The sequence below is a fragment of the Fringilla coelebs genome (assembly GCF_963513975.1).
Source record: "Fringilla coelebs genome assembly, chromosome: 1".
Lineage (NCBI taxonomy): Eukaryota > Metazoa > Chordata > Aves > Passeriformes > Fringillidae > Fringilla > Fringilla coelebs.
Window position 1 is genome coordinate 14,486,671 of NC_140028.1, and position 14,286 is coordinate 14,500,956.

The 14,286-nt window shown below is 41.2% G+C and overlaps 1 protein-coding gene across 1 annotated transcript in view; it reads left to right on the top strand.

Annotated features, from left to right (window-relative positions):
• Positions 1-2,743: 2,743 nt before the first annotated feature.
• The window catches only part of ENPP2 (ectonucleotide pyrophosphatase/phosphodiesterase 2), a gene marked incomplete at its 5' end in the record, with an annotated part of 56,364 nt that continues 44,821 nt past the window's right edge, over positions 2,744-14,286 (top strand). Inside the window, 5 exons of the mRNA XM_084213102.1 lie at positions 2,744-2,932; positions 3,230-3,332; positions 8,923-9,078; positions 11,083-11,208; positions 13,251-13,311. Coding sequence (XP_084069228.1) covers positions 2,744-2,932; positions 3,230-3,332; positions 8,923-9,078; positions 11,083-11,208; positions 13,251-13,311 — 635 coding nt within the window. The remainder of the gene's footprint in view (positions 2,933-3,229; positions 3,333-8,922; positions 9,079-11,082; positions 11,209-13,250; positions 13,312-14,286) is intronic.

Below are 14,286 nucleotides of genomic sequence, written 5' to 3' on the forward strand. Positions count from 1 at the left end.
AGGAAAAATTTCTTCACAGAAAGTGTTGTCAAACTGCCCAGGGAAGCTGATGGAGTCGCTATCCTTGGAGGTATTTAAAAGACGTTTAGGTGTGGTACTTAGGGACGTGGTTTAGTGGTGGATATGGGTTTGGATTCAGTGATCTTAATGCTTTTTTCCAACCTTTTTTCTGCGACTCTGTGAATGTTTGTAACTGGAAATGGCACAGCACGAACGTCTCCTGTGAGGCGCCATCTGGTGCCTCGTTGTAAGCTTTGCATCCCGTGTTAAACAATCATACAAACCTGAAAAGCCAAAGGACAATTTTTATGCACAAAAACTGACGAAGAGGCATTTCATATTCTGATGATCTTGTTAAAATTCGTTTTTAATGTGTTTCATTTAAGCCTTAAAACTTCCGCTGAATTGCCGAATTCGTGGGCCAGGAACACATTATTTCAACTTTAGTCCTTTATTTTCTGATTAGCAAAATGGCAATTAGTTGCTGAAAAATTAGTTGCCAGTGAAATTTTTCCTGAACAAAATTATTACACTTTGTTTATGCTAATAAATTCCTTTTGAATCTGTGGGATAGCTTCAGGCACAATCCTTGTGACAAAAAGAACATTGTGCATCTGACTGTGTTCAGTTCAGAGCTACTAGAAAATGTCTTACATAACACAGATGAAAAAGATTAGCCATTTCAGAGTCATCATCTGTAGTTCTAAAGAACATTACAAATGAGCTTAATTAATTTTATATACTTGTAGCATGGACTAGGAACACATAAAATAAGCTCTTCCATTTATGTAAAACTGTGAAGTTTACAAGTTCCAGAGATGTTACATGAATGGAAGAATGAAATATGTATGCTTGAATCGGTAGAAGTCATTCATAATGGTGTATTTTTTTGTTTTCTTTGTTAAGGGTTTTTTTCTGAATGGCCATTTTTAACAAATGTAGGAACTTTCTTTCCAAAAAAACTGAGGACCTGTGTGTTAGGAAGATATGCAGGAACAGCAAAGACTGAAATTGAGAGCTTCTCAAGAGACTTCATGTATCAGTTTGAGCACGCAAAATTGTCCACCTGGCTTGAAATTCGGCTGTGTTTTGCCTTAGTTCCTTGGTGATCCAAAGGTCCTAGCCTGGTGGAGAGTTTGGAGCTGCTGATTCCCATATTTTGCTCTGAAACCATGAACTCCATTAGTTAAGATACATAGGCAACACCGTTGAGCAGTTTCACTTGTGACACTTTAGGTTTCCCTTCTGCTGCGGTCACACACTGCTGTACTTACCTAGTGTTTGGGGATGAAGTTGCTTAACCACAGAGGCTGTACCAGAGGCTAAGGGCAAAGAATTGTATAGTAAAACCATTGATGATTTCTTTTCTTTAGACCTTTCTAGCAAAAAGCACAGCTTTTTGCTAGAAAAATAGTGCCTATTGCAACTTTTTTTTTTTTTTTTTTTTTCACCCCAGATAGTGATAAAGGGACTATTAGAAGATGGGTCTTGAATACATAGTCTCAGTTTGTGCAAGGAAAACGGATACAATGTCCTCGTGTAGGAATTTTCAAGCTAATTACATTGCCTCGAGCCTTGCAATGCAAAGTTGCAGCTGCACAATGGAGCCACTTTCGGTTAAGAAACTGCATAAAAAAGGATCAGGTCCTAGCAAAGGCTGGCAGGGTGACAGTCGGGCGGCAAAGAGAAGGGATTTTTAGACTCTGTCCTGTAAAGCTACATGGTGGGGGAGTTATTTCAGCAGGTAGAAGTTACCTCTAAACAAAGTTCAAAATTGTATGTGTTTAATACTGCAAAATATTTTAAAGAAAACTGTACTGTGTCTTTCAATGCCAGTATAGAATATGGGACAGGTCCCAAGGGAAGCTCAGTCCACCCGAGAGCTTACAAACCTTGCCTCTGTCCCTTTAAATGTAATTGTTAGTAAACACTTTCATGAAAGAAGCTTTCATCAGAGGAAAAAAAGTGGCAAACTACAGTGGTAAATAATTTGCCTTGGCAAATAATATTTAAGCCACTGATTTGAACCGTAATTCTGTTCAGCATTATCATTTGCTTTGTAAATAAAAGTGCTTATCCAAACAGCCAAGTTTTCTGTTGTTGATGAAAATGGGGAAATGTGGGGCAGAGGGAACGTGTCATTTCCCTTCCTTTCTGGAAGTGGGGGGTTTCCAGCTATTCACATGAAACTGCTCGTGTTTCCATCGATACGAGCCTTGGCCTGCCACAGCAGCACGGGTGAACACGGTTGAAAAATGCCCCCCTGCCCCCAGCTCTGAAGGTGTGTCCAGTTTCGAGAGGTCTCTGCTCGCAGCCCAGTGCGGAACTTGGGGAGCCCCCGCGGAGAACGAGCCGGGCGCTCCCCAAACCCGGCCGGCCGTGGAGGGCAGCGGCGGCGGGCGCGCCCCGGGTCGAGCCCCTCGGGCTGCCACACCTGACACCGGCCGGGCCGCTTTTGGGGGTGGCAGCGGGAGATCTGCAACGCGCTGCCCCCAGCGAGCTTCCCCCCTCTTCTTCTTTGAGCCAGATGGAGCCGCATTTGGTTTCTCTTTTAAGTATGTTACTTTTGTGAGGAGAATAAAACGAGCAGGAACAGCTCTTGGCCGCAGCGGCACAAGCGAGTCCTGTTCTGCCAGAGGAAACCACATAAAAGCGCGCGGGTGTGCGTTTGGGGGGAGGGCGTAGCGAGCGATGATGCCTGGAGCTTCTTGCACTCGGAGCTGCGATTTGTGAGTGAAACATGATGAAATCACCCCCTGGACAAATCACACGAGCCTGTCAACCTCACCAGGTGGGATTACTCGTAGCTAACAGCCTCAACTCCCCGAGCAAACAGAGCTCTGCTCTCACTATAAAAAAAGGCGACAGTGCGGCGCAGGCTTTTCAAGAATTCCCTGGTATGGCTAAGCAGGGCTGCGTCCACTCGCACCAGGTAGGAGAGGAGAAGAGCGTGTTTGCTTTTAGAGGAGGAGTAGCCCGTCTCTCCTGAATAAGTTCCTACAAAAAGGAGCGTTTCAGCTCCAGAAAGAGATGTTTTATTCATAAACCCCTTCTGGTTTGTGTTACTCTCCAACGGTGACGCTGTCAGCTGCTGCTCCAGTGATGGGAACTGCAGTGCTAGGGAGCTCCAATGTACTGAGGACCATCTCTGCCCTTTATGCACAATGCTCTCAGTGCAAAAGTCCTGCTTCTTGCACAGTTTGCTTACTTTGCTGTTTTACTTTTGCAGGTTATATCCTTATTTGCTTTTGCCTTTGGAGTAAATGTCTGCATGGGATTTACAGCAAATCGATTTAGGAGATCTGAAGAATGGGATGAGGGCCCGGTCTCAGGTACAGTAACAGACATAAATTGTACAACACCGTATACCCTTATGTTATAGACTGCGGTTAGAAACCATTCATACTCTGTAACAGTAGTTTGCTTGTTCCTTTTACCTCTGGGATATAGAGAAGAATAAATAACTCGCTGAGCCCAAGTCAGTTGACCTTTGGGACTCACCTATAGGTCTCCTATTTACTTAAACTTTTGCTCTGTGTGCATGTGACTATGGAAAATTTAGCTTATTTTAGGACTGAGCACTGTCAGTCTCACAGAGACTGGTCTCCTCAGCTCCTGAAGTGTTTGCTGTGTTTTGTGCTCTGCACGGCTTCCTTCTAGCGCTAAGAGAAACTCCCTGATGGCTTTAAGGGTGGTGGATTTATTTTGGTAGCATTGAAGCGGTTTCTAGAAACTTGATTAATGCTTTCAAGAGGCACTGGTGAGAAAAGCTTTTGGGATTTCTGTGGCTCCTGAGGTCATGCTGGTTTGTGAACAGTAGACGGCAGACATCTGACGGCGGAGAGGGCTGGGAGAGGAGAGCAGGTGTTCGTGCAGATGTGCTGTCGCCGAGTCCTCTGCTTTTCTTACGCCTGCTACTTTTATTCTTTGGAAGACAGCAAGAACATGCCGCAGGAGGAACTGTTATTTGTGTTGTGGGGCAGTATAGGGTTCTGTGAGCTCAAGCATAGTCCAAATGGAAAAATGTATAAACCAGACAACTAGTCTTTTTTTATTCAAGAAAAAGCAGGCTTGAGTTGTGTCTCTGTTCCTTTGGCAGGAGAAAGGAAACTCGTGGTCATTGACTTAGAGCTGGTTCACGTAACTGAAGTTAAAGGGTTTCATTTGCAGTGCCTGTCTGTAATGATAGGCTGTGAAGTTTAATTATAAAATTGTTTGCCATGGCCAGAGTTTCTTGTGTTCCTGGTAATGTATGTGTTGTCCTGCCTTCCCTCTTTGAGGAATTGGTGTCTAATCACAGCCAATGTCAGGGCTGCTGGTCACTGAGTAGAGACATTTTAGGTAATCAAGAAGATAGTGGCTGTTGCTTTTGATCTTTTTAGCAATAAAAGAAAAATTGCTTGAAAAATAATTTCTAAAAATCTTCCTGGATGTTAACTGTAGAACAGATATGTAGTGTCTGTGATAGGGATGGGAAGGATTTGCATTTCAAGTGTTCAACACCTGAGTGGCAGTTGCTTTGCTTTCACTGGTGACTGTCTAGGATAGGGCTCAGCTGGTTTTTCCTAAAGACCCAGAGGTCTGATATTGGGGTCCCATGGCAGCTGATCAGTGCCAACTCTGCTGAGCCAGCCAGCACTGTTCAACACCTCCAGGGCTGGGAACACTAGCTGTGTGCTCCTTCCAATAGCAGGAGGATTAGCTCAGCATTCCAGAAAAGTAGGAAGAAACACAGGACCTCTTGAAAAGGGCAGGAGATGGGGTACTTTTGGAAATATATTGAAAATTTGTTTACAGGTGGGACTGACCCAGCACCTGGCATTGAAGTAGTCCAGTCAAGGGTGCAATAATGAGACACAAAATAATGGAGGATTTGTCCATTCTGTGTTTATGTAGCTGGGTTACTTTTATTGCAGGAGAAAAAAAAATTATAGCAAAACATAGAGGTGTATAGTCACAGTAAAGTATAGACAGTAAAAAGTTACACTGGAGATGCATGGAGTTTTAGCAAACTGAAAGCACTGTAATCAAAGAACCTTAGTCACTCTTAACTGCATGACTTCCAATTATACTTCATTAGAAGTCCAATGAAATATCCAGAAAAAAAGATTAGTATAAATTCTTTTTCAACTTCACTATTCTTTACCTTATTTGCTCCCAAGTGTCTTGACATTGAGAATTAATTATTTTATGTTAGCAAACACTTTCTTTACCAAGCATTATTGTAGAAACCAGTTTGTTATTTCTCCAGAGGTATTCCATGATTGCAAGCAAATTTTCGTTTTCATCTAGTATGGAACTCTGTTGTGAGCCAAAAACATAATGGTTTTTTCCTAGTCCCTTGCAAATGCACTCCAAAGTACCACCACGGTGGCTAAACCAACCCTTCTTGTTCTCTTTTAACAGTGTACAGATGTGTGTCTTTATACACTTAAGATGTTGAATATTTGTACCCAACAAATTATTTAATTGAAATAAATTTTTTACTCAAAATTTTAAGATACAGTAGAGAACTGAAGCTCACATTTTTTGTTAACTTTGCCTTTTTAAGTTACTTTATGAACTTTGTAAGTTGCTTTATGAATTTTCTTAGCCATCTTTTAAAGCACTTTCAGGGAAAATGGCCTTAGTAATCTCTTGAAGCATGGTTCTTGATCACAGTAGGATAACTTAATGCTTTGGAACGAGAAACATTGTCGATTTTCTCTCTTCTCACTGTAGTTTTAAGCATGCAATTAAAAATGGAGTAATGCTTTTCTTCTGTTGGAACACTTGTATTTTTTCCCTTACCTGACTTTCCATTTGGATTTAACTTATTGCAAAGATGAAAAGCAAGTTCATAACAGGAGTATCATCTAGCAGAACTAGCACTCCAGATGTTTTGTTTAAGTATTTGGTTGTTCCATATGGGCTCCAAAATGGCAAATTTTTACTAGGTAGTGTCCTTTTTATAATGATTCTCTTAGCATGTTTATATTGTGTAATCCTGTTTTAAACACTACTGCTAATAAATTGATTTCATTAGTTTTAAACCTTTTAATCAGACAGAATCAAAAGAAATAGTTTGATATGGCACTTTCGAAGATAAATATAACACCCTTAAAATGGAAATGTAACAGCTCCCCTGAACTGAATCACAAAGGCATTATTGCCCTATTTAGCTTTGCTCTCTAACCTATGACATAGAAGACAATTAGATGGCTGTTTTGAACTTAGTGGCAAGAAAAGGAATGGATGGAAAACAGTGTGAAAAGCCTTATGTATGAAATACTGAAGGAAGGATCTTCAGGCTGAGGTCCCTATGCCTGCTGCACCATCTGACTGCAGGAGCTGTGGAGGAATGCAGGAATTTTGAAAAGAATTTTAAACTGTCTGAGTTTGTTCTATACAGGGTTTTCTGTTAGTTTGAAAGTGCTCACCAGGGAGAGAGCTCCTGATGACATATTTTCAAACTATTCTGCATGCGCCAGTACCTGTGCCATGGCATTGTGCACGACCTGAAAATCATGGTCTGGCTGCAAAGGCAAGGTCAAGCATGAGAAACAAAGGAGTGATCTTAATGTATTTGGAGAAATTCAGCAAGTTCTCTTTTGTGCTGCCATATGGAAAGTGTCCTACATTGACTCAGGACGTGTGACTTGAATTTGCTGAGTGATTTGGGATAATTCACTACATCACTAATGAGGTGGTTGTCAAGAGATATGAAAAAATTAGACAAGGTAGGTGGGCTAAACCTTTCTTACAGGAAATGGAAACCCTACTTGCAGTTATAGAAGATGGAGAGAGAAGGGATTTGGAACCCATGTAGACCTCCATATCCCAAGACCTGGTCAGTTGTTACAGAAGTACTTCTGACAGATCTTCTAGATCTCCAGCCCTTCAAAATCTTAAAGCTCTGAGATTGCACAGCTTCTGTGTGGGTGGTTTCTGGTACAAATGAGCTGCTCTTTACAACAGGTGGGCATTCCTAGAATGCAGTTAATTGTCTCTTACTTAATCTGCAGTCAGATTTACACCTTCTCTTTCCCAAATACATGTTTCCAAAAAAGAAAGCAGAGGAAGAGATTCAATAACATGAAAATATTTTTGGTAGTAGATTTTCAGAAGTATTTGATAGGAAAGAGCTGTCATCAAAAATAAGGACAACAGCTTCATAGCTCTGAAAATTTGAGTGTTAACATGATTTGAAACAATTCTCATGTGATTGATTTCTAGTGTAGCTTTGTGACCTACTTATGTAAGCAAAGAAAATATTGACCTGTGTATTGCCAGCGTAGATGCACACTCTATCTCCTTGGAATTTCAGATGGCCAAAATACTAATGGCTCACTGAGAGCATGCTTGTAGGGTACATACCATAGAGTGAAACTTCACTGTGTGTATGATGTAACTCGCCTGAGTGCTGCTGATTGAAATAAAACCCCACAAACCCAGAAAGATGGAGTTGTCTGCTACTACCTTTTCTAGCAATTATAGGAGTGTGCCTGGACGCTGCTATGAGCCACAACTGCAACCATGGTACATTTGGGCTTCTTACCTATGATCTTGCTGTAGCACTGATTTTCTGACAGGTTTACTCCCTGAAGTAGTTTGTGCTAGTGTCCAGTCAGTGCCACTCCAAGGGAAGTGATGGAGCAGTAGTGCATGGGATGAGAGATGGTGACAAACAGCTGCTGCAGAGTCACCTCCAAACCCTCCCTTCATCATCTTTTCCATCCGTTTTCACAGTGTTCACTTAATGCCATCTTATTTGGGAAGAGAGTTCCTTCAGTTTATGTGGAAACTAAACTCTCAGCTATGTAAAAGTGTAGGGGGAAAAATACATAAGAAAATATCAGAGCAACTATTTCCCAAAAATGCCATTGCGTCAGTCCTCTAAAAGTCATACTGCTAATCGTGGTGAGGTTTGCCAAACCCAAACCAAACCATGGCCTAAAAGAAAATAAAACACAAGACAATTTCAAATACTTAATTTTAATAGGTCTTTCAAGGAACAAAAGGCATTGTGAAATTTTCCTTCCAACACCTCTATATTTAAAGGATAACATACATTCCTTACTTTATTTCATTAAAAAAATACAATAGACCCTAGAGAACAGCACACAATTTTCCTGCTTCATATAAGCTGTTATGTAGGATTCTCCTACAAGAAAAAACTTTAAAAATATGTAAAGTGTATAAAATAGTAAGTTTTGGGAAAAGAGCAGACATATATCAGCTTTGACATTAAGGGCCCTTACTAATAAATAGGTTATTGAAGTCTATACATTATTCATGGTTTGCAGACTGGCAGCTCTCCATTTACTTATATACATAATAGCTATTGATTTTTTAAATACTTCTGTATTTTTAAAAGCTTTTATAATAAAGTGCTTTGCAGAAGCCCATCAAAAAAGCCTTACTTTATTTCTCCATTAATTTATAGAGCATTTTAAAATTTTCTTTCGTGCTTCACATTGATTTGACACCTTCCAGTGTAGCAGACCAAGTCCTGCTGTCTGCATGTAGATTAATTGGAGTCCTTTCCTGTGTAAACTGTCCAGCCAGCCATGAAAATGTCACTTGGTTTCTGAAAACAAAGGCCTGCTTCTGTGGAATAGCTAAAGCTCCTGGAATAGGGCCTTGGAGACTTCAATACATTTCTGCTAATGATCTCTTGATTGTTACAGAGGTAAAGCCAGGGCTGTTTCTTTGCAGGATGTTATCACAGCATGCTGCTTCCTTTTATTTTCCCCAAAAGAACAACTTTTTTTTTAATTTGTCCTTTTTTTGTTTCATTTCTTCAAGCAATTCTTCTGCGCTCCCTTCCCTTTCCTAGAGCAAGCATCCAAGGTCTTGCTCATTTGAGTGGCTCAGGGCTGAGCTGCCTGTCCCATTGCTTGCCAGCCTGACAGATGTTACCCTGTTTCTTGTTCCACACAGTCCTGTCAGATTCCCCCTGGATCAATACCTCTGGCTCCTGCAAAAACAGATGCTTTGAACTTCAAGAGGCAGAGCCTCCTGGCTGCCGCTGTGACAACCTGTGCAAGAGCTACAACAGCTGCTGCTTCGACTTTGATGAGCTGTGCTTAAAGACAGGTATGATGGGTCTCCTGTCCTGCACTGCCAGGCCCTGCTGACACCTGGGTTCTGCCAGTGGTCAGGACCTGCTTGATAAACCAGCACTCCTTGGCATAACCTGCATCTCTTCCTCACCTTGCCTTGGCCAGGCAGGCTCAGCTCAGCCCAAAATGCAGCCCAGGTTTCCTTGCAAGGAGCAGCAGGACTGTGCACCTATTGCTCCTTACTGCGGGGAGCAGAAAAAGCAGGGTACTCCTCACACCACACTGAAAAGCTGATCTTCTGACACAATATTAAAAGCAATAAACAGTGTTCAGGCACCCATCTGACCTCTAGTTTACAATCAAAAGCCATGGTAAAAACTGGACATTGGTCATTTTGTGTCAGCCATCCTTTTTCATCCCAACTGCTAACTTAATAGTGGAGCAATTCAAGCTCACTTGAGAGGGCGCCTTGGAAGCTGGGATCATTGAAGGGGTATGGGTCCACTTGGAGCAGGGGACAGCCAGGTCTTGTTACCCATGCCCCAGACCCTGATTTCCAGGTGTTAGGTTGCATATTACTGCACTGGTAGAAACATTTGACTTCAATTTGTTGGACCCTGGGGGATGGAAATATAGCAATAGGTTCACTTTCTGGTTTTGGCTTTTTTTTTTTTTTTTTCCCATGAGTCATAGGCAAGGAAAACTTCAAAGAGGGACATGAGTTATATTTTACTTCTTAGCATAATGCATGTAAATTATTAGTTGTACCCATCTCCTTCAGTGTTTGCACAGTGGTCAGAGTTGACACAGGTGCCTTTTATTTTTGCCATTGAAATTGTTCTTGCTTTATTGAATAAGCAGCCAGAAGAAAAGTGTAATGATTGAAAATATCAGTGCCCATGGATGTGCCATGCTTGAAAGTCCTGACTTCCTCAGTTTCCTTTATGATTATATCATTTTTATAGATTGGTACCAAGAAAGAGTGAGCTAATCTAGTATGAATACCAAGTTTGGTTCCAGGCCAAAAACTTCTGAATTTTAGGCTGACGCTATTCTGCCCCTGCTGTAAATGGTTGCAGAATGCGAGGCTCTTTTTGAGGACTTTCAGCACGATGTCTGCTACCAAAGGACAGAATTTCAGTGCCTCACCCTCCTGTCCACAGCGGACACATATGTTCATATATGCATAGGAGTACCTGTATGGCCCCTGGGCCTGTTGTGCTAGTGGTCATATATTCCCACAGGCATTTATTCAGGCAATTATCACATGTGTGATCTGTAAATATTACACACCTATAGGAAAAAGCCCCAAATGAAGCAGAAAAGGGGATCAAAGACATTGCTCTGATGTATGGTGTTTTAATGGGTGCATGTTGTCTAAAGTGATTTTTATAGTTTCTTGTGTGGGCCTTATTGTGGAAAACCATGTTTAAAACCATAGGCCCTGTTCCAAAGCAATGTTCTACCCTTGGGAGAGCACCTAATCTAGACAGGCCAGATCTTAAATTCATTTGCAAGAGGAGCTCACAGCAGCCATGCCATGCTTTTCCTTGAGGAACAGCTCTTGCTTTTTCGTATCTTTGAGGTTGGTGCTGGATCCACCCTATGGGTGAGGAACTGATGGTGGGAGTAAGGCATCACTTTGCATTGATGTAGTCTCTTTTCTTCTTTCTTATTTTCTACAGATTGAACAGGGGACTGTAGGAATTGTGAGGAAAAGCCAAGATTACCCAAGAAACACTGTTTAGTTTGTGATTTAGGTTCCACCATTAATCTGTGAAGATCCTTTTTTGTCTTTTCCTTTCTACATTTTTTCTGGCATTCAGATTGTACACAGCCTGCAGTACAACACCTGAGGGTAGCAGAAATACTCACACAGGTGTTTGTGGAGGAGCCCTCTTGCACTTGCAAGTGATGAGGGTCCTTTTTGTTTCTGGTTGACATACCTACTTTAACGACTAGAGTGTTTTCCTTATAGGTGAGTGAATACTTTTTGTTTTGATTGCAATCTCATTCTTGCTTACACTGAATATTTTAGCTCGGGGCTGGGAGTGTACCAAAGATCGCTGTGGAGAAACCAGGAATGATGACAATGCTTGTCACTGCTCTGAAGACTGCTTAAGTAGAGGAGATTGTTGTACTAATTACCAAGTCGTTTGCAAAGGTAGGTCTTTGGTCTTTCTACCTCTTATCTTTCCAAACCCAATAGAAGGCAGGGTAAAAAGTTTTCATCCAAAAGAGGAATTCTCCTTGTTTTGCTTTGATTTCTTTTGGTTTTTTTTTTTTTTTTGGTTTTTTTTTTTTTTTGGTGTTTTTTTTTTTTTTTTTTTTGTTTTAGAAGGTGGGGGAAGCGGGAATCGCATTTGTAAATTTCTGGGCGCTAGCAGAGGTAAATAATAGGTTGAAGGATGTTATCTTTGCCCGTAGAGGTAATGGTAGGAAGAGAAGAGGTGGAGGTGGGTGAAGAAGAGTTTAAAGCAAAGCTCTGAAGTGTTCAGATGCGTTTTTCTGCATCACAGGGAGCGCAGGGATATCTAATGATCCCAGAAGGAATGGAGCATTCCTAGATATGTTATCTCTGTCCCAAAGACCTTTCCCCACCCCCACCACCAAAGCTCCTGCTCAGACTATTTGGCCTAATATCTGTAGGCTTTGTTTCTTGTGGAAGAGGAGTTGCAAGAATGCAAGGGCTATTGCCGGGCTTCAGATGACCATGACACACCATGGCTGGAGAACAGCCCGTCCTGTGGATGGGCTTTGAGGACTTTATTTTCATCAAGTGCTCTGCCCTCTAAGAGCATGGATGTCTGTCTAGTGTGTCTGCCATTGACAGCAGGTCTTCTGGTCCTTGGTAATGAGTTCTACAGGTTTTTGCTTTTTATCTCACCTAGTTCTTAGGTTTTTTAATTCATTAACTTTTGCGGGGGCAAGGGTTACAGTTTGAAATTGTTTCACCATTTTGGACAAAGGCATGTGTTCACGAAATTGTGATTGTCCAGATCCATCCATACACTGAAAATGGGCCTTTTTGTTTACTTGGGTTTTGCTGTTGGGAATCCAAATGGATTGTGTATTTTTCAAGAAATCCCTGTAGATTGTCCTTCCCCTTCCCAAAGAAACCAGAAGCCGGGACCACTTAAATACTGGTATGGTTTCTAGTTCCTTTTTCATGAGTTTCCTCTCACAAGAATCAAGACAGAGGAATTTGTGTGTCTCTAGTTTTAATGTACATAATCTTCATTTAATTGGATAATAACAAACTAAACTATCTCATCGACCCTGGAACTCTGACATGACTAAGCTTTGTGTGAGAACAGTGTTTCCTCTTTATTCGTGCCTTTGCCTATCTGAGGATAGTGTGTTGGTTTTTTTTTTTCCCTTGGAAATTGTTTGTCCACCTCCTGTCATGGTCAGTTGGAATTGCTGCAGCACACATTTCCTGCAGGTCTTTTCTATGATGTTTTTTGTTTTTTTCTTTTAATTGAATTGCAGTTCCTTTAATAGTGCCAGGTTCAGAAAGCATGGTTGTTAGTTAATAACTTGGTTTTTTTCAATTGATCTCTAAAAATGCAAGTCATGAGCCGCTCTATAGACAGAATTCAGCCGTGAAAACCTTAAAAAAATAGTTGATTACACAAAGTAATTTTAACTAATGTAGCTCTGAAAGAGTATTTAATGCTTTTTTTAGCTTGAGTCTCACCTGATCCATGAGCTGATCACCTCTCTAAGCCAGATGGAAACTATTTAGAGTTATTTTTCTTCCTGAGAATGAATTTTGTTTTGTGCCTTTAGCCAGCTGAATCAGCTTGTGGAGCCATCAGAACTGATGGTAGGAGGGTGAGAATTCACAACCAGAAGTAGCACTACCTGTTTTTGACAGATCAAAAATAAAAAAAAATTAAAATAGATGACCACTGTGTCTAAAGCGTTACCACTGTCTCCTGTGGTCAAAAGGATGCTTTTAACTGCAGTTTTAAGAGCTGCTTGTAGAAGTGCTAGTTTGGATATTTTTGTTGAATAGAATATAACCAGATCTCTTGTTCAGCTTTGTGAAAAGACATTCTCATTATTCATGGGAAGTATGACAAGTCCATTAACTGGAGCTAGACTTTATTTTTTTATGTATATTTTTTGTGAAACCTGTAGCTGTATCCACAGGTTTTGTATTTTTTGTTTTTTGAAACTCCAATGTGACTTTTCTGGTAGGAGAAACCCACTGGGTGGATGATGACTGTGAGGAGATAAAGGCTCCTGAATGTCCAGCAGGGTAAGTGTTTTGCTTGCATCTGGAAAGGCAAATGCAGCAAAGTCAGTGGTCCCCAGCTCTGCCTTGGACCTCTGCCCATCACATTTCTGCTCTGGCTCTGTCACGCAGGCTGAATAACTGTGGGTTGGATGCTTTCCTGGGCTTCACCATTTCTAAAGTTAGGCTCATAATATTGTAATGCATTTGCCTTTATTTAGGCTCATAATCTTGTCATGCATTTGCCTTTGTGCTGCTGGATGAGTAGTGGTGGATGATTTTGGGGGTTGAACTCTTGGTCTTCAATCACTTGCTGTTAGGTTTGCCTGCTTCACTTACATGCATAGGGAAGGTAGCCAGACTCCTCTGAAGTGAGTGGAAAGGCCTAGGTTGTTCTGCTTTCAGTAAAATTCAGGTTAAGCCATATGTGAACACAGTTCAGGCCATTTGTTTTTTAAGTGGAATTTTGTACTTTTAGCATTATGCCCTTAAATGAAAGGATTTCTAAACTGCAGTGGGGTACAGACTTACTTAGTGAGGAACTTGAGCACATGAGTAACATGGAGAAAGTAAGTAACTTTTGAAACCATTTGTCTCACTATTATCTCTAAAGGAAAGCATCTGCTCTGGTGCTGTGTTGGGTTGCAGCTCAGCCTGTGCTGTTAGGAGGATAGTTTGGAGATGCTTCTCCTGGTGACAATGACAGCTGCTGTCTCCTGCAGCAGATGACATTAAAAGTCCAGGTGTGTCCCTCCATGGCCTGTATCTGCCTGCTTGGACTTGACTTTCAGTAGCAGTAGTAAATTCAAAAAGTAATAAAATAAGAAGAAATACTGTCATCTTTAGTATGTTAGAATGAACAGTGCCTCACAGAGCATGCTCCAAATGCTTCATGGACTTCTGTTGAGAAAGAACAATGTCATGAGACATGTGGTTTTTAACTAGAGATTGTGTGCTGGACTGGGTACTTGTGCATGGTACATTTCCTTCTCCACCACC